Source organism: Trematomus bernacchii, unplaced genomic scaffold, assembly GCF_902827165.1.
Source record: "Trematomus bernacchii unplaced genomic scaffold, fTreBer1.1, whole genome shotgun sequence".
NCBI classification, from domain to species: Eukaryota; Metazoa; Chordata; class Actinopteri; order Perciformes; family Nototheniidae; genus Trematomus; species Trematomus bernacchii.
The window spans coordinates 5,391-27,207 of record NW_022987784.1 but is presented as its reverse complement, the minus strand read 5'-3'; the positions used below and the strand labels follow the sequence as shown (position 1 = coordinate 27,207).

At 38.8% G+C, this 21,817-nt stretch overlaps 1 protein-coding gene and 2 long non-coding RNA genes across 3 annotated transcripts; all 3 read right to left on the bottom strand.

Annotated features, from left to right (window-relative positions):
* Nucleotides 1-254: 254 nt before the first annotated feature.
* On the bottom strand, nt 255-15,670 carry LOC117497463 (interleukin-1 receptor accessory protein-like). The gene is made up of 7 exons (XM_034149449.1): nt 15,549-15,670; nt 10,909-11,164; nt 1,219-1,405; nt 935-1,079; nt 786-848; nt 553-676; nt 255-441 (listed from the first exon to the last, which is right to left on the bottom strand). Exons 1-7 carry the CDS (start codon nt 15,598-15,600, stop codon nt 288-290), a joined length of 981 nt encoding a protein of 326 aa, XP_034005340.1. The 5' UTR covers nt 15,601-15,670; the 3' UTR covers nt 255-287.
* On the bottom strand, nt 8,227-9,870 carry LOC117497464. Its single transcript, XR_004557383.1, has 7 exons — nt 9,814-9,870; nt 9,581-9,704; nt 9,324-9,469; nt 9,077-9,139; nt 8,957-8,967; nt 8,588-8,733; nt 8,227-8,370 (listed from the first exon to the last, which is right to left on the bottom strand). It is a non-coding gene; the product is annotated as an uncharacterized LOC117497464 (long non-coding RNA).
* Nucleotides 9,960-10,356, bottom strand: LOC117497465. The gene is made up of 2 exons (XR_004557384.1): nt 10,266-10,356; nt 9,960-10,104 (listed from the first exon to the last, which is right to left on the bottom strand). It is a non-coding gene; the product is annotated as an uncharacterized LOC117497465 (long non-coding RNA).
* Nucleotides 15,671-21,817: the final 6,147 nt, after the last annotated feature.

The window sequence follows — 21,817 nt, the reverse complement described above, 5'->3', positions numbered from 1 at the left end:
TTGAACCTCACAACTACTGCCAAAATCATCACCCACAAAAGCCGACAATGCCAAGAGCCAGGGGAACATAGAACGGAATCTGTAGGGAGATAACAGTGGAAACATATTTGTATTAAACAGTCATTTAAAATGATTACAATGTTGTAGACAGTCACTTGAACGAAAGCTAACTCTAACTAACATTTCTGATTTTATTATTTGACTTTAGCCCACTCAAAAAGTACCACTATGAGTTTATGTAAAATTTGAGGGAAGGATATGACATGATTTATATCTATCCGTCCGTCTTACATACGTTTTTGGGACAAGCTGATGGTGACACTTGTTGAGCGTCCATTAACAGTTTGCAGTTTACAGGTGTAATTTTTTAATAGATCCTCATCCGACACCTTTTTGAAAACTAGAGATGCCGTTATATTTCTCTCTGTACCATTTATTTCCCTGGAAAGGAAAGGGAAAGTACATATGTTAGTTATGATACGTGTGTGTGAATATCTGGGTATGGACTGTATAACATTTGAACTTGCCGGTATATTTGTGTGAAACATTTACTTTGTATAATTGTAGAAAACGGGAAAGCTGCTGTTTGTTTCCACAAATGAATCACTGCTAAACCAGAACACCTCATCAAAGTCCGAATACATGCGAGCTTTACAATCAATCACCTTTGGAGAGCCTAGAAAAAAACAGAGTTTACACAGTTCCATAATTTGTTCATTTAGTAAGAGGGTAAATGCATGCGTTCATCCATGTGTGTGTATCCACACTTCAAGATTTATGCTCACCCAAATTTACATGAATTACACCACTTTGTGGTGATATGATCGCTGGAGGAAGTCGACGTTTTTCTGGGTGAAGAAAGGGTGGAAACATTTTACATCTGTTTTCTTCAAAATACAAAAGTAAACATATGGTGGGTAAGTGTTTTTCTTACCCTTTGGTTGGATATCAAGCACCACTGTAAAGGTCATGTTATATATTTTACCATAATACAGGTAAGATCTGGTACAGGTGTAGACACCATGGTTCTTCTCTTCAACACTTGAGAAGTTACTGGCTTTTGGCGATGACTCGCCTTCCTACAAGAAAAATGTACTTGTCAATTTACGCATACAATGAATAGAGATATGGCGTGATAATGTAAAAACAAATAATGTACAATGCAAAATGAAGCTTTTAATTTCCCAATAAAATCAAGAATATCTTGAGTCGACTTACCCTGTACCATATAACGCCATTGCTGGTAATGTTGAGGGTGATTGCAGCTGGTGTGTTTACATCAGGACAATCCAATGGGCAGGCCTCTTGTGAGTGACATGTCTTAGGGTAATGGCTCCTCTGCTCGCACCCTCTGGACTGTTTTGTACAAACTCTCAGTCTGAACCAAAGCTGGCTGCTGGTATTGCTGTCATGTCAAAAGATTTCACATTTAGGTTTTAAACATTTTGCAGAGGTTCTAAACATAAGATAGAGACGGCTTCAAGGAACAGTTTCTAAAACAGACATTCATGGGCCCCATAAAGTCTGGACTGGTCCATGACTTGGATGGATTTGAGTGAAAAGACTTGTCCGCCAAGGAGGTTATAAAAACTGTTTACATGTCCGAAACTATTTATGTCACTATTCATATCCTTGCTTAATGTCAGATTCCGAGAATTTGATTGATTGTAAAAGATAAATACTCTTTATCACTTGGTTTGACTTTACCCCAGAGAGCATGAGTAATTCCCCTGATGGTTTTGCAGTGGCGTTGAGAATCACCAGGCTCCTCCCATGAACCAGCTTGGGGGTCTGATCCATCTCCTGGCTGGGGGGACTGGTCCAGATCAGCTCAGCAATCACGGTGATTATCCTCTCCTTTCAGACGGCAGTACAGCGCCACCATCTCACCAGCCTCCACATAAATCTCTGTGGGGCTCCGGGGACACACACCTGCAAATGAGTGTCACACATTTTTTGTTAATTGTACTTTCCAATACCTAAATATATTAATGTGTTTATGGGCCTTAAAAATCAACTAAAGATGAAAAGTAATATTTTATGGTCAAAGGATATGGGAAATTAGTTTTTCTAATAAAAAATCAGTAAATGGATACTTCACTGCTGTCAACCAATCAGAGCATAGCTTCAATTCTGAATGTTATTAAAGGAATAGTTAGACATTTGCAAAGTATGTTATTACCTGCCAAGATTAAGATGATAGACACCACTCTTATGTCTGTAGAAGAATATGAAGCTACAGCCAAATTCTTCTTATATTAATACAAATAATATAAGAACCAACCCTGAAATCTGTCACCCAGAAGTAACCACACCCAGGCAAGAAATAGTCTTGCACATGACTTCTTGTAAAACCAGAAGTGATATATATCTTTACACCTTGATTCATTTGCAAATATTTTTTGGTCATTTTCCTCCTCGCTCCAATGACCATTAGACCATCTGGTAAGGCAAAAAGCAAAAACGCCTCGCAGACGATCTTCCATTTACTTTTTTAATAAAAAAAAACAAATGGTCCGAAGATCGCCCTCCTTCATGCCGATCTAGATCCCTCCGCTTCGCGTCGGGCTCCTGATCAGCCTGTCGGTGTTCTTTTCCCCATAATGACCGCGTCGCTGCACATTATCCCGCTTATTACATGGCCACATTCTCAACAAAGTAACGATATGACTCCCAATATTAATTGAAATGCTTTTATGGATTTAGAAAATGATTTTATTGATTTAAAAAATAGTTGTATGTATTGATTTAAATTGACATGCATCCGCTAAGAAAATAGTCCGTTGTTACTGTTTGAACTAACGTAGCAACGGCAGGAACTGCTTCGATAGCGTTTTTGAGGACATTTTTGATTACAGATTTGAAAACATCGTTGCTTGCTTTAAAAGTAGCACAATTCATTATGTCAAACCTTGGAAAGTATCTAGATTTCCCTGCCCTAATGCCAAAGGAACTGCACACTGAATATGTTTTGCCGTTTGATGTCTATGTCCGGCCAAACTGTATACAGTTAAATCGAACTGACTTGTTTGTGCAGATGTGAGCATCCTTAACAACGGTCAATAAGTCCTTGACAGCGGTCTGTCTGTTCTGGATTAACAACGTGTCACGTGTTCTGAATTGACCAATCAGAATCGAGTGTTCAACTAAGCCATGTAATAAAGCGCGATAATGACCTGCCTTCCGTTTCAACTATACTCCTTCCGTTTCCACTATACTTTCTCTCACACATACATGCATTCTTCTCTTGCATACATATATTGTTTTCAGACATGCATATATTATTTATAATATTAAATGTAAACATTGAATGAATGTGCATGAGAGCAAAATGTATAATATGAGCGTTACATATATGAATATGAGAGCAAAATGTATAAATATGTGAGTGACAATATATGAATGTGTGCATTAAAATATGATAATATGAGAGCAAAATGTATGAATGTGTGAGTGTAAATATGTATGTGTGTGAGAGTGAAAATGTATGTATGTAAAAGGAGAATGTATGTGTGTGAGAGGACCAGTATGAATTACGGCCTGTACGGCCCCTCATACAAATCTGAATTGACTGTTGAATCACTTGTTTGAAAACAAAATAAAAGTAGGTTGTCTTATTTGACAGTTTGTGGGTTGGTAGAGCGGTTTCTAACCACATCCTCATTTTTTTGCTGCCTGTTATGCATTTTCCATCACACTAAAATAACAAGCTTAAAGAAAATAAGTGATAATTTTACACTACATTTCAGAGGCATGGACCCAAACTATAGTTTTAAAAAAAGCAAAGAATATGAGATAACAGAAATGCTCCATTTTAGATTAATACATAACAATAACCCAAAAAATGTAACAATGAAAAACATAAAGCAAATTCAGGCGGCGGTAGGTATATAGATTAAACCTAACAGTATAAGCCTACATAACAGTATAGCTTACAAAGAAAAAATACAACCTGTAAAGGAACACAGTTACATTTTTTTGTATCCTGATTACGTAATCCCATTATATGTAATCCATTACTCCCCAAGCCTGTCTATCCATCTATCAAGCCATCCAGAGGTGGGAGAAGTACTCAGATCTTGTACTTGAGTAAAAGTAGAAGTACCAGAGTGTAGGAACTCTGTTACAAGTAAAAGTTCTGCTTTCAAAGTGTTAATCAAGTAAAAGTACAAAAGTATTAGCATCAAAATATACTTAAAGTGGACCTATCATGCTATATTTGAATAATATAGTGTAGGACCATACCTATATAAGGCATATTTATACATTAATTTTTTTCAAAATACCAAACAGATCATGCATTTTAGCCATGCCTCATTTAGCTCAATTTGACATTTTTTAGCTCTGTTTTTGCAAGGGCAGATTCTGTGAGAACAGCACCATCTACTGGCCTGGCATATGTACTACAGCGTCTCCGGCGCTTTCGAACGGCAATGGCCGTGGCTGTCTCCTCCTGATTGGTGGAGTTGGCCCAATAGCCGTAGCGCCACTGTCCTGACGTCAGGACAGTGTTCAAATCTGGATCAGTTTTTATCAGATCCGTTGCAGCCCCTTTTTTAGAGATTTGGGTATGGAGGAAAATAGAGAGGGTTGTGTTTTCTGACACTTGGTGAGTTCCCTGGAACACCGGGGACACATATTCATGTATAAAAGACGTACAAAAGTGCATTTTGCATGATAGGTCCCCTTTAAAGTACATAAAAGTTAAAGGACTCATTGTGCAGATTGGCCCATTTCAGAATAATCTTATATGTTCTGATTATAACAATTGATGCATTAAAATGTTATCAAAGCTGGTAAAGGTGCAGCTAGTTTCAATGACTCTGTATACTGCAGGGTAGCTTGTGAATTCATTCCAAGTGTAACTAAATTCTGATTTAAGTGTTGATTATATTACACATCATTAATCCAAATCTGTAAAACAACTAAAGGTATTAATTAAATGTAGTTGAGTAAAAGTACACCATGTACCTCTGATTTGTAGTAGAAGTACAAAGTAGCATAACATGGACATGCTCAAGTAAAGTACAAGTACCTCAAAATTGTACTTATGTACAGTACTTGAGTAAACGTACTTCCCACCTCTGCAGCCATCCAACCAAACCCTCTGAGAGCACGTCCTCACCTGTTAATGCTGAAAGGAGGAGAAACAGTGGGAGCACAAGCACTTTCTCCATCGTGATCCCCTGCAGCGCTGCACAGCAAACACTCAGTAGTCTCGTAATGAACCCTGCTCAGGACAAACTGTACCCACCCGCGTATCTGCTGAGTTGAACATGTTTCCTAATCATGTGAAACCAATCTGAAGGAAGAGCGTCACATCGCCACCGCATGCAAACTTCCCCTGAATCCCCCATCATGAAAGTATTGTTTAAGACTAATGATAAATGTGCACATTTTAGCCTATGGATTGATAATGAGATGTTTAGCTTTCGTGAAATTGACCTTTTCCCTATATTATGAGAATAATATAGACGAATAATATAGACGTCAACTCACAAAACTTTCTAATTATGTTTCTTATTTGGTTGTGTTTGTAGATGGTGGAAGCAGGGAGAGGCATATACGCGCCTTGATCCCTGCCGAGTCGACGCACAACTGTTGATTAATGTCAGTGCCAAAAGAAATGTTTTAGGAGCAATGCGCTCATGGTATAGATGTGGCGCATACATCTTAGTTCCTACTCTTTTCCCTCACCCTATCCTAAGGGAGTGCATGTACGTAGACACGTTGTGCCTCTCCACCTCTGTTCCTTAATTCTTACTTACTACCCCTTTCCCTCAACCTATTCTAAGGGAGTGCATGTACGTAGACACGTTAGTTTTGCTGCTATAGGCTTAGGCTGCCTTTACACGGGAACGTTTGCGTTTATGCACAGTATGCGTTTTCAAAAAAGTCTTCCGTTCACACGCATTCGTTTCATTTAACGTGTCTGTTCACACGAGACCGCTGGAAACGCTGTAGTACATATGCCGGGACTGTAAGTGGCGCTGTACTTCCACACGAGACCGCTCGAAAGTGCTGGACACACTGTAGTACATATGCCGGGCCTGTACTGGTGGTGTAACTTCCGCCACAAAATACACCAAAAGCAGCGAAGAAGACCCCGGAGCATGGTTGCCATGGTTGCCCTTCTGTTTATGCCCCGCGGTGGATTTAGCAACATGTAGTAGTTCATGTAATTCTCCATGCCCACTTGTTGCTGATGGTTGTGGTAGAGGAGCTGTAGATTTTGCACTAACATCTGTAGCATGGTCGAGCTGTAGATGTTGTACTAACATCTGTAGCATGGTCAGTAGCAGTAGCTACTGACCATGCTACAGCAGTGAGCAGCAAAGGTGGGGAGAGGCGGGGCTATGGCTTCATCTATCGGGAAATGATCGTATAGAGGCGATTACACGGAGCCATTTCTATCGTTTTGTTACGGCCTTGTGTAAATGAAAGGGCTATACGCAAGAGAAACTATGCGGATACAACCCGTTTCGTTCCCGTGTAAATGGGGTCTTAGACTGTCGGGGGACACCTTACTTCTTCCTTCTGTCTGTCTGTACCTGTGTACTCTCATGTTGCGAATAACCCAGCTTCCCCCAAATTTCTTTTTGGTGTCTATCTACGCCGGGATCCTGAGTCGTGGCTGATCCTGTTGCTGCGGTCCTTAGTCCTGAGTCCTGGATCCTGTGTCCTGGATTCTCTATCCTGAATTCTGGATGTGAGGCCTGGATTTCGAGTCGTGGCTGAACCTGTCACTGTGGTCCTGCCTGACTCTCATCATACTACTTCCCTGATGGCTCCCACAGGATTGTTGACATCCTCGTGGATTCATCTTCTTATTATAGACACATGCATTTTCAAACATTTGGTCTACCTATGCTGTAAAATGTATTATCTTTTCGATTTACACACGGCATCTATTGCACGTCTGTCCGTCCTGGGAGAGGATCCCTCCTCTGTTGCTCTCCCTGAGGTTTCTCCCATTTTCCCCTTTAAACTGTGGGGTTTTTCATTTTTTGGAAGTTTTTCCTTGTACGATGTGAGGGTCTAAGGACAGAGGGTGTCGTTTTGTCATACTGATATTCTGTACAAACTGTGAAGTCCACTGAGACAAATGTAACATTTGTGATATTGGGCTATATAAATAAACATTGATTGATTGATTGATGTGAAACTGTTGCATTTGTGCAGTTCTATGCAGATGCAATATTATTTACTTAAGTAAAAGAAGCAATACCAAGATGAGAAAATACTCCTCTGCAAGTCTTCCATTCAAACATGTATTTAAAATCTTAATTATATAGCTTTCAGAAATGATCAGAAACATTTTACACATGTCAAATATCAAAGTACACAACACGTCTCAACTAATAAGTCGCATATATTATTGGAATAGTATAACTGATTCATCTTGTGCATGTAAACTTAAATGTTGTCATCGTGGAGCTAATTTTACAACTTATACAGTTGGGTGTCACAAGAAATTATCAAAAGCACTGTGAGATGATCAACAGGTAGGAATGCAGAAACAGCACACTTTATATTTTGTAACTGTATTGTAACATGACCCATAACATGTTTATTGTATGCATCAAACACCAAGGCGACTCCCTTTTAAGTGAAATCCAACATGAAAATAAACTTTATTTTGATTTTTAAAGGTGGGGTAGGTAAGTTTGAGAAACCGTCTCGAGATACACTTTTTGTTATATTCCATGGAATGCTCTTAACATCCCGATAGCAATGAATATCTTAAGTGCTTTGACAAAAAATCCATACAAAAATGCCATCTGTGGAAGCCGTAATACTGTAAAAAGCACGACCAATCATTTTAGCCAGCCCGGCTAAAATAACTGGATGGCCTACCTGCCTGTCAGCTTTCCATCTGTGCACAAACTTATCTCGTGCCCTCATTGGTCATGTGCGCGTTCGTGTGTGTTGGAGGAGGGGCTCTATAAGGAAGTGGTAGATTTTTTCCGGCTGTGTATTTTCAAATTGTAGCGCACTCGAGCTGGTTTCTCCAAAATTACCTACCCCACCTTTAAAGATTGAATGTATTGAATTTCTAGATACTGAAATTAGCATGCTAACCAACAACTGTAGCGGGGGTCTGACCCTGGGTAACTGACCCTTATTTTTTTAGATATACAACTGACTGTATATCTAGATCACATGGACCCAGTAGTAGAGGTGAAATGCTGCCCCCCATTTCTTTAGAAAATATGGATAGGCAAAAACAATTGCACTTTTAATATGTCCTAAGTATAGTCTGATTTGTACGCATACTGATCATTTTGAACCTCACATAGACAACTACTGCCAAAATCATCACCACAAAGCCGACAATGCCAAGAGCCAGGGGAACATGAGAAGGGGAATCTGTAGGGAGATAACAGTGGAAACATATTTGTATTAAACAGTCATTTAAAATGATTATAATGGTCGTAGACAGTCACTTGAACGAAAACTAACTCTAACTAACATTTCTGATTTTATATTTTGACTCAGCCCACTCAAAAAGTACCACTATGAGTTTATGTAAAATTTGAGGGAAGGATATGAACATGAATTATATCTATCCGTCCGTCTTACATACGTTTTTGGGACAAGCTAATGGTGACAAATGTTGAGCGTCCAGTAACAGTTTGCAGTTTACAGGTGTAATTTTTTAATAGATCCTCATCTGACACCTTTTTGAAAACTAGAGATGCCGTCATCTTTATCTCTGTACCATTTATTTCACTGGAAAGGAAAGGAAAGTACATATGTTAGTTATGATACGTGTGTGTGAATATCTGGATATGGACTGTATAACATTTGAACTTGCCGGTATATTTGTATGAAACATTTACTTTGTGTAATTGGAGAAAACGGGAAAGCTGCTGTTTGTTTCCACAAATGAATCAGTGCTAAGCCAGAACAATTCATCAAAGTCCGAATACATGAGAGCTTTACAATCAATCACCTTTGGAGAGCCTAGAAAAAAACAGAGTTTACACAGTTCCATCATTTGTTCATTTAGTAAGAGGGTAAATGCGTGCGTTCATCCATTTGTGTGTATCCACGCTTCAAGATTTATGCTCACCCAAATTTACATGAATTACACCACTTTGTGGTGATATGATCGCTGGAGAATGTTCAGGTTTTTCTGGGTGAAGAAAGGGTGGAAACATTTTACATCTGTTTTCTTCAAAAAACGAAAGCTAACTCTAACTAACATTTCTGATGTTATATTTTGACTCAGCCCACTCAAAAAGTACCACTATGAGTTTATGTAAAATTTGAGGGAAGGATATGAACATGAATTATATCTATCCGTCCGTCTTACATACGTTTTTGGGACAAGCTGATGGTGACACTTGTTGAGGGTCCAGTAATAGTTTGCAGTTTACAGGTGTAATTTTTTAATAGATCCTCATCCGACACCTTTTTGAAAACTAGAGATGCCGTCATCTTTATCTCTGTACCATTTATTTCACTGGAAAGGAATGGGAAAGTACATATGTTAGTTATGATACGTGTGTGTGAATACCTGGGTATGGACTGTATAACATTTGAACTTGCCAGTATATTTGTGTGAAACATTTACTTTGTGTAATTGTAGAAAACGGGAAAGCTACTGTTTGTTTCCACTAATGAATCTGTGCTAAACCAGAACACCTCATCAAAGTCCGAATACATGCGAGCTATACAATCAATCACCTTTGGAGAGCCTAGAAAAAAACAGAGTTTACACAGTTCCATAATTTGTTCATTTAGTAAGAGGGTAAATGCGTGCGTTCATCCATTTGTGTGTATCCACGCTTCAAGATTTATGCTCACCCAAATTTACATGAATTACACCACTTTGTGGTGATATGATCGCTGGAGGAAGTGAAGTTTTCTGGGTGAAGAAAGGGTGGAAACATTTTACATCTGTTTTCTTCAAAATACAAAGTAAACATATGGTGGGTAAGTGTTTTTCTTACCCTTTGGTTGGATATCAAGCACCACTGTAAAGGTCATGTTATATATGTGTCCATAATACAGGTAAGATCTGGTACAGGTGTAGACACCATGGTCTTCTCTTCAACACTTGAGAAGTTACTGGCTTTTGGCGATGAACTCGCCTTCCTACAAGGAAAATTAAGTTGTAATTTTCTTTTTAAATGAATGAAAACGAGCCTTAAATATAGAAAATGCATTATATTTCAAATTGGTCATAACATGGGCTAAAACGTTCTTTCAGAACAATGACCACCTGAGCAATGTATGGAAATATGTTGTGCTTATACCTTGTGCCAAATGTCGTTGTTGCTGGTTGCAGCAGGTGCGTTTACATTAGGACAATCAATCTGCAGACCTCCCGTGTATAACATATTTGAGGGTCGGTGCTTTCGTTTCTCTGCTTTGTGTAAACTGTCACCCTGAACCAGAGCTGTCTGCTGGAGTTGCTGTCATGACAATAAGGAAAAAGGTTAATATAAAGGTTTCATCTGAATACCAAACACTCATAATGAATGTGAAAATAAATCAGTTTCTCAATTATACATTTCCCTCTTGTTTTTCGACACACAGGTAGTTTTGGCATCATTTTACAAGATCTGCACATGAAACTCAACATTTGTATCTTGACATGGTTACTAGAAAGCTGTGAACAGTTCAGGAAACAGGAAAGCTTTGATGTCTCTTCGTGATGTATTTGGTTTTCAAATGAAGACTTCAGGGGAGGCGTCCCTGGGATCAGGTTATTGTCTGTCATTACTAGCTTGCTTTGTATGAAGACATCCAGGACTATACATATAAATGCTTTCTATTTTAGGAGTCCATTGGCATGACTGGCAGATAAATGCACAAAGATACTTACAGTATGCCACATTTTGTATACTGTCAGACCTTAAATAAAGTAATAATAGTGGTAGCACTGATAAGTGTTACCCCAGAGAGCATGAGTAATTCCCCTGATGGTTTGCAGTGGCGTTGAGAATCACCAGGCTCTTCCCATGAACCAGCAGGTCCCTGTGCCTCTGCTCAGCTGACGACATGTTGGGGGTCTGATCCATCTCCTGGCTGGTGGGACTGGTCCAGATCAGCTCAGCATCACGGTGATTATCCTCTCCATTCAGGGGGCAGTACAGCGCCACCATCTCACCAGCTTTCACATAAATCTCTGTGGGGCTCCGGGGACACACACCTGCAAATGAGTGTCACACATTGGGTTATAAAGGTTATCTTTATAAAAACTTGAAACTGGCCTATGGCTTGTCACTTACCGTATATGTTCAGTGTGTCACCCTAGATTGTATAATGTTAAATATTGTCTGAAAGATGATTGCTCTCAAAAATAATGAATCTAGATGGCACTTGGGTTTGTAATTCTCAAAAACATTGGAAAAAAACAACAGCAATGTCTCTTCCAGAAATCATGAGCCGGTTACTGAATATAACACTGACATTTTGTTATGGGCAGTTTCATGTGGGAACTATTTTCTTTCAACTATATCACAACAAAGAAGGAAACTCATATCTATGCAGGTATCATACTGGGGACAACGCAAGAATTACACATTTCACAAGTTTTCTCCTTCAGCTGAGCTGGTACAGAGACTCAGGGGAGTTTCATGTCCTAGAGCACGGGTGTCAAACTCAATTTCATCGCGGGCCACATCAGCATTATGGTTGCACTCAAAGGGCCGGTTGTAACTTTAAGACTATATAAAAATACATATATATCGAACAAGTAACATGTAATGTGATGTAATATATAAATATTTAATATATATAAAATAATGTATTATATTACATTATTGCCTCTGCATTGGATTATTATCAGATAGGGTAATAACTTAATAAATAACTACGTCTGAAAGCAGAAGTCTAGGGCAAATAATTGCAAGTCTCTTCAGTGAGAATGTCACAAAATGATTTAAAAAGAAAAGCCAAATTCTGAAAAGACAAGTAAAAAAAAAAAGAAGAAGTGACATTTTGAAAAAAAGAAGTGACATTTTGAAAAAAAGAAGTGGCATTTTGAAAAAAAGAAGTGACATTTTGAAAAAAAGAAGTGACATTTTGAAAAAAAGAAGTGACATTTTGAAAAAAAGAAGTGACATTTTGAAAAAAAAGGTAAATTCTAAGAAAAAGGCACATTTTGAAGAAAGACAAGTCAAATTCTGAAAAAAAGGCATATTTGAGATGCATTGTGGGCAGGGCTCTCGGCTAACTTCTTTCACCATCCTCCCGGAACCGTCCCGAAATACAATCTAAGCCGTCCCGAAATTAATGTGGACCGTCCCGAATTTAAAATATTAGTTTTTCTACATTATCATTAGTTAAAATCATTCAAAGTGACCTTAACATAAATAAAACATCATACAATCATTAGATGATAATTCATCAACCTTTTAATTGAGTAAATCAGTCAAACACATAAACAAAGGCCAAATATATTTAAAAAAAAACACACAAGCGAGAAAGTTACTCTAATATTGAATCCAATCAAGTTCTATCCAATTATCAAAAACATCCAACACTCTGTCCTGAAGACAGAAGACAGAACCCAGAGTAACACTAACCAGGATGACAGTCTGTAACACAGTCAGGAGACCTTCACAAACTGCCCCGCCCCCTCGCACACAGACGGGGGAGAGAGCTCTCTCGTCTGGATTGGAAAGATCGAAAATAAGATCGAAAAATACATCATAGACGCATTTTGTAGACTTATTGCATATTAGAAACGGAGTTGGCGAAACTAAAACTGCGATATAATGTTCATGTAGCAATAATACATGACATATATGTTTTAAATGTCTCCACTACCGATAAAAAGTCAGATAACGTCGGAGCTTAACGCTACCACTGTCTTTAATAATTCCGGCCCGGGGCCCGTTTAATACCGGGGCTCGGTACCCATCCCTACATGGGGAGAGACGCAGCATATTGCTAAGGACTAAATACGATGGAGAGTTCTCATCTCAGCCTTATTACCATAGGGGATGAAGAGGAGTTAGTAAATAAAGAGGCCGGCGCTCCAGGGTTAGGTTCTGCTGTGCGTTTTCGTGATGTAACGTAAACAATTGCAGAATTCCTCCACGGGAATGCCATTGTCATTGTACATCACTCAACGCGAAATACACACACTCAGTAGATAGCTAGACCCAATAATTTGCGGGCCAGGAGTTTGCGGGCACAGCTGTGTGTGTGTGTGTGTGTGTGTGTGTGTGTGTGTGTGTGTGTGTGTGTGTGTATATTTCGCGGTTTGCTAAATGTTTTGTGCTTGTGTGTTTATGTTGACAAGGAGGTTTAATAAACTGTGTGCTACACAAAACGTGCAGTCAGTTTCATTTTCATCGCCGTTCGTACTGTAGTAGAGTTATCAGGGTATTTTTATTTTAACTCTCGTCCCAAATTCGTCCCAAGATTATTTTTTATCCTCCCCGACCCTATTTTTTTCGGCCCCGGGACGACGGGACGTCCTTAAGCTCGAGCCCTGATTGTGGGACATGCTTCTGTAAATCGGCATGTAACGTATAATAAACATATTATCTTATTTCAGAGCTCTGGCGGGGCCACATAGTATGAAGCCCTGGGCCTTGAGTTTGACACCCCTGTCCTATAGAATATATGCTTCCTTCTGCTTGGTGATAAGGAAAGAAAATAGTTCCTACAATAACACTATTATTAAATGTCTGCTCTGATTGGCTTGTGAGAAAAAGTTGGTGAGATACTCAGATGGACAGAGGTACATTGCATGTGAAAAGAAGAGAAGCCAAATCTGAATTGACTGTTGAATCACATTCAAAAATAAAACTAGGTTGATTTATTTGACAGTTTGTGGGTTGGTAGCTGCGGTTTTTAACCATCCTATTTTTGTTGCTGCCTGTTAATGCATTTTCCATCAAACTAAAATAACAAGCTTAAAGAAAATAAGTGATTGGCAAATGTATCCAACATTTAAAAGTGTATGCAATAGTTGCACAATGTTTAATATCCATGGTGATCATATCTGTATGCCACTATATAGCATAGAAACAGTCTGTGCAGTTATTGTATTTTGGGGCATGTCAGGAACATTATGTCCTGACATGCCCCTGACATGGTGTTTCTTCCCTACAGATTTATTCCAGTACTCTTCCAGTATTTTGAGTCTATTTTTAGCATACTTTATTTAAAGTGGACCTATCATGCTATATTTGAATAATATAGTGTAGGACCATACCTATATAAGGCATATTTATACTTTTTTTTTTTCAAAATACCAAACAGATCATGCATTTTAGCCATGCCTCATTTTGCTCAATTTGACATTTTTTAGATCTGTTTTAGCAAGGGTTGATTCTGTGAGCAAACAGCACCATCTAGAGGCCTGGCATATGTACTACAACGTCTCCAGCGCTTTCGAACGGCAATGCCGTGGTTGTCTCCTCCTGATTGGTGGAGTTGGCCCAATAGCCGTAGCGCCACTGTCCTGACGTCAGGAAAGTGTTCAAATCTGGATCAGTTTTATCAGATCTGTTGGCAGCCCCTTTTTTAGAGATTTGGGTATGGAGGAAAATAGAGAGGGTTGTGTTTTCTGACACTTGGTGAGTTCCCTGGACACCGGGACACATATCATGTATAAAAGACGTACAAAAGTGCATTTTGCATGATAGGTCCCCCTTTAAGCATTTACATGTTCTGATGCTATCATTTTACACTACATTTCAGAGGCATGGACCCAAACTATAGTTAAAAAAAGTAAAGAATATGAGATAACAGAAATGCTCCATTTTAGATTAATACATAACAATAACCCAAACATTTTAACAAAGAAAGTGAAAAACATCAAAGCAAATTCAGACGGTAGGTATATAGATTCAACCTAACAGTATAAGCCTACATGACAGTAGCTTACAAAGACAAAATACAACCTGTAAGGGAACACAGTACCTTTTTTCGTATCCTGATTACGTAATCCCATTATATGTAATCCATTACTCCCCAAACCTGCCTATCAAGCCATCCAGAGGTGGGAGAAGTACTCAGATCTTGTACTTGAGTAAAAGTAGAAGTACCAGAGTGTAGGAATACTCTGTTACAAGTAAAAGTTCTGCTTTCAAAGTGTTAATCAAGTAAAAGTACAAAAGTATTAGCATCAAAATATACTTAAAGTACATACAAGTTAAAGGACTCATTGTGCAGATTGGCCCATTTCAGAATAATCTTATATGTTCTGATTATAACAATTGATGCATTAAAATGTATCAAAAGTTGGTAAAGGTGCAGCTAGTTCAATGACTCTGTATACTGCAGGGTAGCTTGTGTGAATTCACTCCAAGTGTAACTACATTCTGATTTAGTGTTGATTATATTACACATCATTAATCCAAATCTGTAAAATAACTAAAGGTTTTAATTAAATGTAGTTGAGTAAAAGTACACCATGTACCTCTGATTTGTAGTAGAAGTACAAAGTAGCATAACATGGACATGCTCAAGTAAAGTACAAGTACCTCAAAATTGTACTTAAGTACAGTACTTGAGTAAACGTACTTCCCACCTCTGCAACCATCCAACCAAACCCTCTGAGAGCACGTTCTCACCTGTTAATGCTGAAAGGAGGAGAAACAGTGGGAGCACAAGCACTTTCTCCATCGTGATCCCCTGCAGCGCTGCACAGCAAACACTCAGTAGTCTCGTAATGAACCCTGCTCTGGACAAACTGTACCCACCCGCGTATCTGCTGAGTTGAACATTTTTCTTAATCACGTGAAACCAATCTGAAGGAAGAGCGTCACATCGCCACCGCATGCAAACTTCCCCTGAATCCGCCATCATGAAAGTATTGTTTAAGACTAATGATAAATGTCCTAATTTTAGCCTATGGATTGATAATGAGATGTTTAGCTGTCGTGATATTGACCTTTTCCCTATAGGATAATAATATAGACGTCAACTAACAAAACTATCTTTTGTTAGTTTTGCTTCTTCAGCATTGACAGAGGCATGAATCACTGTTGCTGCTTGGAAACGGGAAGGGAAACCCGCAATCGTTTCATAAAGATGTAGAGAAGTTTACAGTAGCAGTTTTATAATTCCTGAAGAAATTGCTAGTGGGAATGCTTTATGCTGAAAAGCTGACGCTAAACTGCTATGCTGAAATGTAATGTGTAAGAAGAAAGTGAAGAATTTAGATTGAAATGATACATGAACACTGTGTGATAAGAGAATTACATAAAGTAAAAAGGCTTGGATAAGCAGCAGAATATTTGAACTGCAAACTTTTGAACTAACTTGATCGCGAATGATCTGTCGCCATGGCAACGGTATTTGATGACACCCCATAATACGCTTAGATGTGTTGATGGCTGCATCGTTCCCAAACCTGTGAAGTTTTTTGCCGTTTGGAGCATTTTCACTGAAGTTATGAGAAAACCGTGGTTCATGGCGAGCCTTGTGTTACCATGGCAACGGCATTTGGAGAAATCTCAAAACTGTCACGGCTGGACTGTTAGCACACATGAAGTTTAAACACTTGTTGACGATTTTCATAGGAGTTATAGCAATATCGTGTTTGACGGCGAGGGATGCGTTGCCATGGCAACATCTTTTGAGGAAAACTCACTAATGGCACATGGACATGTTGAAGGCTGGACCATTAGCCATCATCTGAAGTTTGGTGCTGTTTTGACAATTTTCATATGAGTTACGACAACATTGTATTTTATGGCGAGGGATGGAGGGATGGATTTTCCATGGAAATGGCATATGATGACACTCCATAATCAGGGTTGGGAGGGTTACTTTGTAAATGTAATCAGTTACTGATTACTGAATACATGGCTCTGAAAGTAATCCGAATACAGTTACAGTTACGTGTCTTAAAAAAGTAACGTATTCAGATTACTTTTAGATTAATTTTGGATTACTTTCTTTTTCCATCACAGATGGGTATGTTTTGGTGTACAGGAGACACAAAAAGCAAAAGGAAACTGAACGTGTTTTTACTGTTTTAATGGCTTATCAAGAGCACAACTGAAACATAACATCTGAAACGATGTAACAACATAATCAACTTTTTGGGGATGCAGCTTGGGATGTGAGGAGTGAGGGACACGGCTTAGAACGGGCGTGTCGCCTTCTGTCCTGCCAGTGCTGGCAGGACATCAATTAAAATGTCGAACTCTGACTTTTCGGCCAGGGGTGTAGAGCTATATTTGTTTAAGCACAGGATTGGCAAAACAGGAGAGTGTGTGCACTGTGCACCAGTCTGCCTTGATCTATGAATTCATGTCCGTGACACTCACAGTATCTGCTGCCCGCAGCTGTTTTATAGAAGGAAAATCTTTCCACCAATAATTCCAATAAGTAATCCAAAATGTATTCACTTCAGGTTTACGAAAGTAACTGTAATCAGATTACTCGTTTTTCAAATGTAACGCGAGCTGAATACAGTTACTTGATTTTTGTATTCTGATTACGTAACGCCGTTACATGTATTCTGTTACATGTATTCCGTTACAACCCAACCCTGCCCATAATTGACAGAGCTGTTGAGGGCTGGACAATTAACCATTATCTGAAGTCTGGTGCTGTTTTAGACCATTTGCATAGGTTTCACGACAACATCGTGTTTTTTGGCGAGGGATGCGTTTCCATAGAAACAGCCTATGGTGAGATCTCAGATTTGGCGTAGAGCTGTTGAGGCATGGACCGGTGATATACAAGCGAAGGTTGGGGGGCGATCGGACCGTGTCCATTGGAGTTACAGCGACATCTTGTTTTATGGCGAGGGATGCGTTTCCATGGAAATGGCATATGATGACACCCCATAATTGACGTAGAGCTGTGTTAACCATTATCTGAAGTCTGCTGCTCTGAGCATGTCAGTTGGAGTTACGACATCATCGTGTTCCATGACACAGGTGTTTATATTTGAGCTATTTGTCCAGAGATCAAAGGTTTCCATGGTGATGTGCAGTAATCAGTGAGAGGAGAGCATTTGCATTGTTCTGAATGAGAGATAAACCTCTTACATGTGAACGTTTTATTGAAGAACCGTAACAGATATCGGTGAAATTTCAAAGTGTGAAGCATGTCAAGGAACTTGAGCATCTGAAGTGTACTTTTGTGTACTTTCAGGTTAATAATGTGGCCTTTTTGGCAGATTAACTAAAGCTGTGCGGCTGCTGTGGTGGGGAAAGATGAGGCTGAACTTACAATGGGGTTTAATGGAGACATTTTGAAAGTCACTTCATGACCTCAAGAGGCATTTTGTTTAATTATTTTGCTTAATTTTATTTTTTTTTTCAAGCTACGAGATGTTTTCTTACGTTTCTCATGACAAATTATGTCTCAGGAATGTAGGGTTTGGGAATTATGGCAGGTTAAAATAAAATATGAAGGCAAAATTAAATCTGTCCTCCACTCCAGCTGTGACATCACGCACTCTAAAATCTGAAGAAGGCCTCTTTACCAAGGTCTGAACAATGTTTAATATCTCTAAAAGTAGGAATCAGATTTAGAAGTTGTGTTACACAAATAATGCCAGAAAGATGTGTAACATTTTAAAGTTGGAATGAGGTTTCTGAGTGAAAGTATGAAGGAGCAGTTAGCAGTTGAAGTCGCATGAAGATTGCTCAAGTCTGAAGAGTTTCTCCATTGACTTCCATGTTAAAAATGTGATGAATTATGGGATGTATCTCTGGAATTATGAAAGTTATGAATAAGAAAAGTAATAGCCATCGATTCCCGACCGAGCTGAACGTTTTGATGTTTGAACGGAATTTCTGCGATGTGGAATGTGGGAGAAGAAGAGGTGCAAAATAACCCGGCGGAATAATAAAGAATTTCGTGCGTAGCATAAAAGATAGTGGGAATGCTGTATCACACAATGATTCAATGTTCCTCCTGGCTGGAAAACTGGTCCAGTCTCTGGCTTAGGTCAGGTAACTGGTTAGGTCAGTCCAACAAGGCTCAACAAGTATGGATACAATTTTAAAAAAGCAGGGAATAAAGCAAAAAAAGAAAAAGGATAAGCTAGACAAAAGATAGCACCACTGATTAAAAATGTGATTTAGATTTGAATGAAAGTGGATTTTAGAATTTGCTGAAGGAACATCAGTTGTTTCTACTTATGTGAAACTGTTCTATGCAGATGCAATATTATTTACTTAAATAAAAGTAGCAATACAAAAATGAGAAAATACTCCTCTGCAAGTCTTCCATTCCAACATGTGTTTAAAATCTTAATTATATAGCTTTCAGAAATGATCAGAAACATTTTACACATGTCAAATATCAAAGTACACAACACGTCTCAACTAATGAGTCACATATATTTTTGGAATAGTATAACTGATTCATCTTGTGCATGTAAACTTAAATGTTGTCATGGTGGAGCTAATTTTAAAACTTATGCAGTTGGGTGTCACAAGAAAATATCAAAAGCACTGTGAGATGATCAACAGGTAGGAATGCAGAAATAGTAGGCCTACACTTTATATTTCGTAACTGTATTGTAACATGACCCATAACATGTTTATTGTATGCATCAAACACCAAGGCAACTCCCTTTTAAGTGAAATCCAACATGAAAATAAAATTTATTTAGATTTTCAAGTGTGCAACTGAGAAAACACAAGGGTGGTTTTTGTTGTGAAGAAGTCACAGGAAATGCAATGTGGCCTGCACATTTGTTAGCGCAAAATAGGTCATCTGGAAGGCATCCACTAGGTGGCATAAGACAAAAGGTTTCCATTCACCTGAAATATACTTATTGTGCTTCAGCAGTTCACAGAGCATGGGCTACCCATACAAAAAGAAAAGAAAAAAATAAGGCACTGAATTTGATGCTCTTATAATATTTTCCATCTTTCCGGTATAGCCCACATCTTACAGGCCTTTTCCACACAACACTCTGACATTTCACTGAAGGAAATACACATGAATACATACTATAATTATTGATGAATGAAATGGTTAAGATCACTAACACATTTATTTTGATTACAATGACAAGTCAATATGACTGCTGAGAAAAAGTCTGTTCCCCATGTGTTCAAACAAACAGGGGCCCATCACCTAAGTCTAATTATACACAGGATTATAGGAAAAATACTGATGGTGAGGAAGAGGGGTTGAGAAAATCACGTTTGTAACATTAGTTAAAGTGATTAAATAAAAGTCATTTTTACACTTAAGGTAGGTAGGGTAGGTAAGAATGGAGAAACCAGCTCGAGTGCGCTAGAATTTGAAAGTACACAACCGAAAAAAATCTGCCCCTTCCTTCAGACTTCCTTACAGAGCCCCTCCTCCAACACACATGAACGCGCACATGACCAATGAGGGCACGAGATAAGTTTGTGCACGAGATGGAAGGCTGACAGGCAGGTAGGCCATCCAATTATCTGACCCGGGCCGGGGCAGATAATTGGACGTGCTTTTTACAGCGCCACGGCTTCCACGGCTTCCACAGATGAAATATTTGTATATATTTATTGTCAAAGCATTTAATGTATTCATTTCTATCGGGATGTTAAGAGCATTCCATGGAATATAACAAAAAGTGTTTCTGAAGTGGATTACCTACCCCACCTTTAAAAGGAAAGTGTTACTTGTGAATCCTCAAAATCTGTAAAATATTAAAACAATTCACGTTAAATATGAATGATCTGTTAAATATAGTTGGCAAGCTTACTTGCAGTATGACTTGACTTAAATATATACATGTCACATAGGCGTACTTTTATCAATATGATATATTAATTTTGACTAAATACATAAGGGTACGACAAGGACAGAATTTTTGTTTAAAACATTAGAACAGATATTTACATTATCAACAGAATGTGAAGAGGTTACAGTGATTAGTTATGTTAAATATTGAATGTATTGAATTGCTAGATACTGAAATTAGCATGCTAACCAACAACTGTAGCGGGGGTCTGACCCTGGGTAACTGACCCGATTTGTTTAGATATACAACTGACTGTATATCTAGATCGCATGGACCCAGTAGTAGAGGTGAAATGCTGCCCCCCATTTCTTTAGAAAATATGGATAGGCAAAAACAATTGCACTTTTAATATGTCCTAAGTATAGTCTGAGCTAAAAGCCTGCTTTTTACAGTTTGCAATCTACAGGTGTAATTTTTACAGTTTGCAATCTACAGGTGTAATCTACAGGTGTAATTTTTTAATAGATCCTCATCTGACACCTTTTCAACATATGGCATACATGCTTCGACTCTCCACCAGCTTTTGCCCATTGGCTGTCGCAGAACATGTCTTAATGGTTGTTTGAGCCGTGATCAATCTAATCATATGCCAGGATATATGGTCCAGACTTGATCAGTGGCAGTGAGTCTTTCCTGAGAAAGGTTGTTACCATTTCACAACACATGTAATATTTAGAATATCCTTATGATGTTACCAACATGGTTCAGATTGTAGACTTCATGAGAATCTTCAGATATTACTTTATTTAGATCAGGCAGCATGTATGGTTCTTCCACAGGCCCCTGGCTCTTCTTCTGCCCAATCTCAGTGCGGTCACTTTTGTGCACGAGTCACAGGCTTTAGAACCTTCGGGCAGCAGCAGGTTGGGATTCAGGACACCACCTGAGGTGGTAATAATACACAACAGTAAGACACATCAGCAACACTATCTGTATGAGCTGAACATGTGTATGGACTGTTTTTACTGTCTAATGATGATCAGCTGCAGAAAGGACCAGGTCAATGTTTAATTGCATGTCATCCCTGTCTCACCTGTCCCCATAGTAGGCTGCCGAAACCCATACCCCAACAGACCAGCCACTGCTGCCAGTTCAGAGCCAGACAGCTGAAGGGTGAACCCCCAAACAGCACAA

Coding starts and splice junctions, on each gene's coding strand:
- LOC117497463 (XM_034149449.1), bottom strand. CDS start 15,600: ATGGAGAAAGTGCTTGTGCTCCCACTGTTTCTCCTCCTTTCAGCATTA. Junction 11,165..15,548: donor CCTCCTTTCAGCATTAACAG/GTGAGAACGTGC, acceptor ACTCATTTGCAG/GTGTGTGTCCCCGGAGCCCC. Junction 849..934: donor GCTTGATATCCAACCAAAGG/GTAAGAAAAACA, acceptor TTCTTCACCCAG/AAAAACGTCGACTTCCTCCA.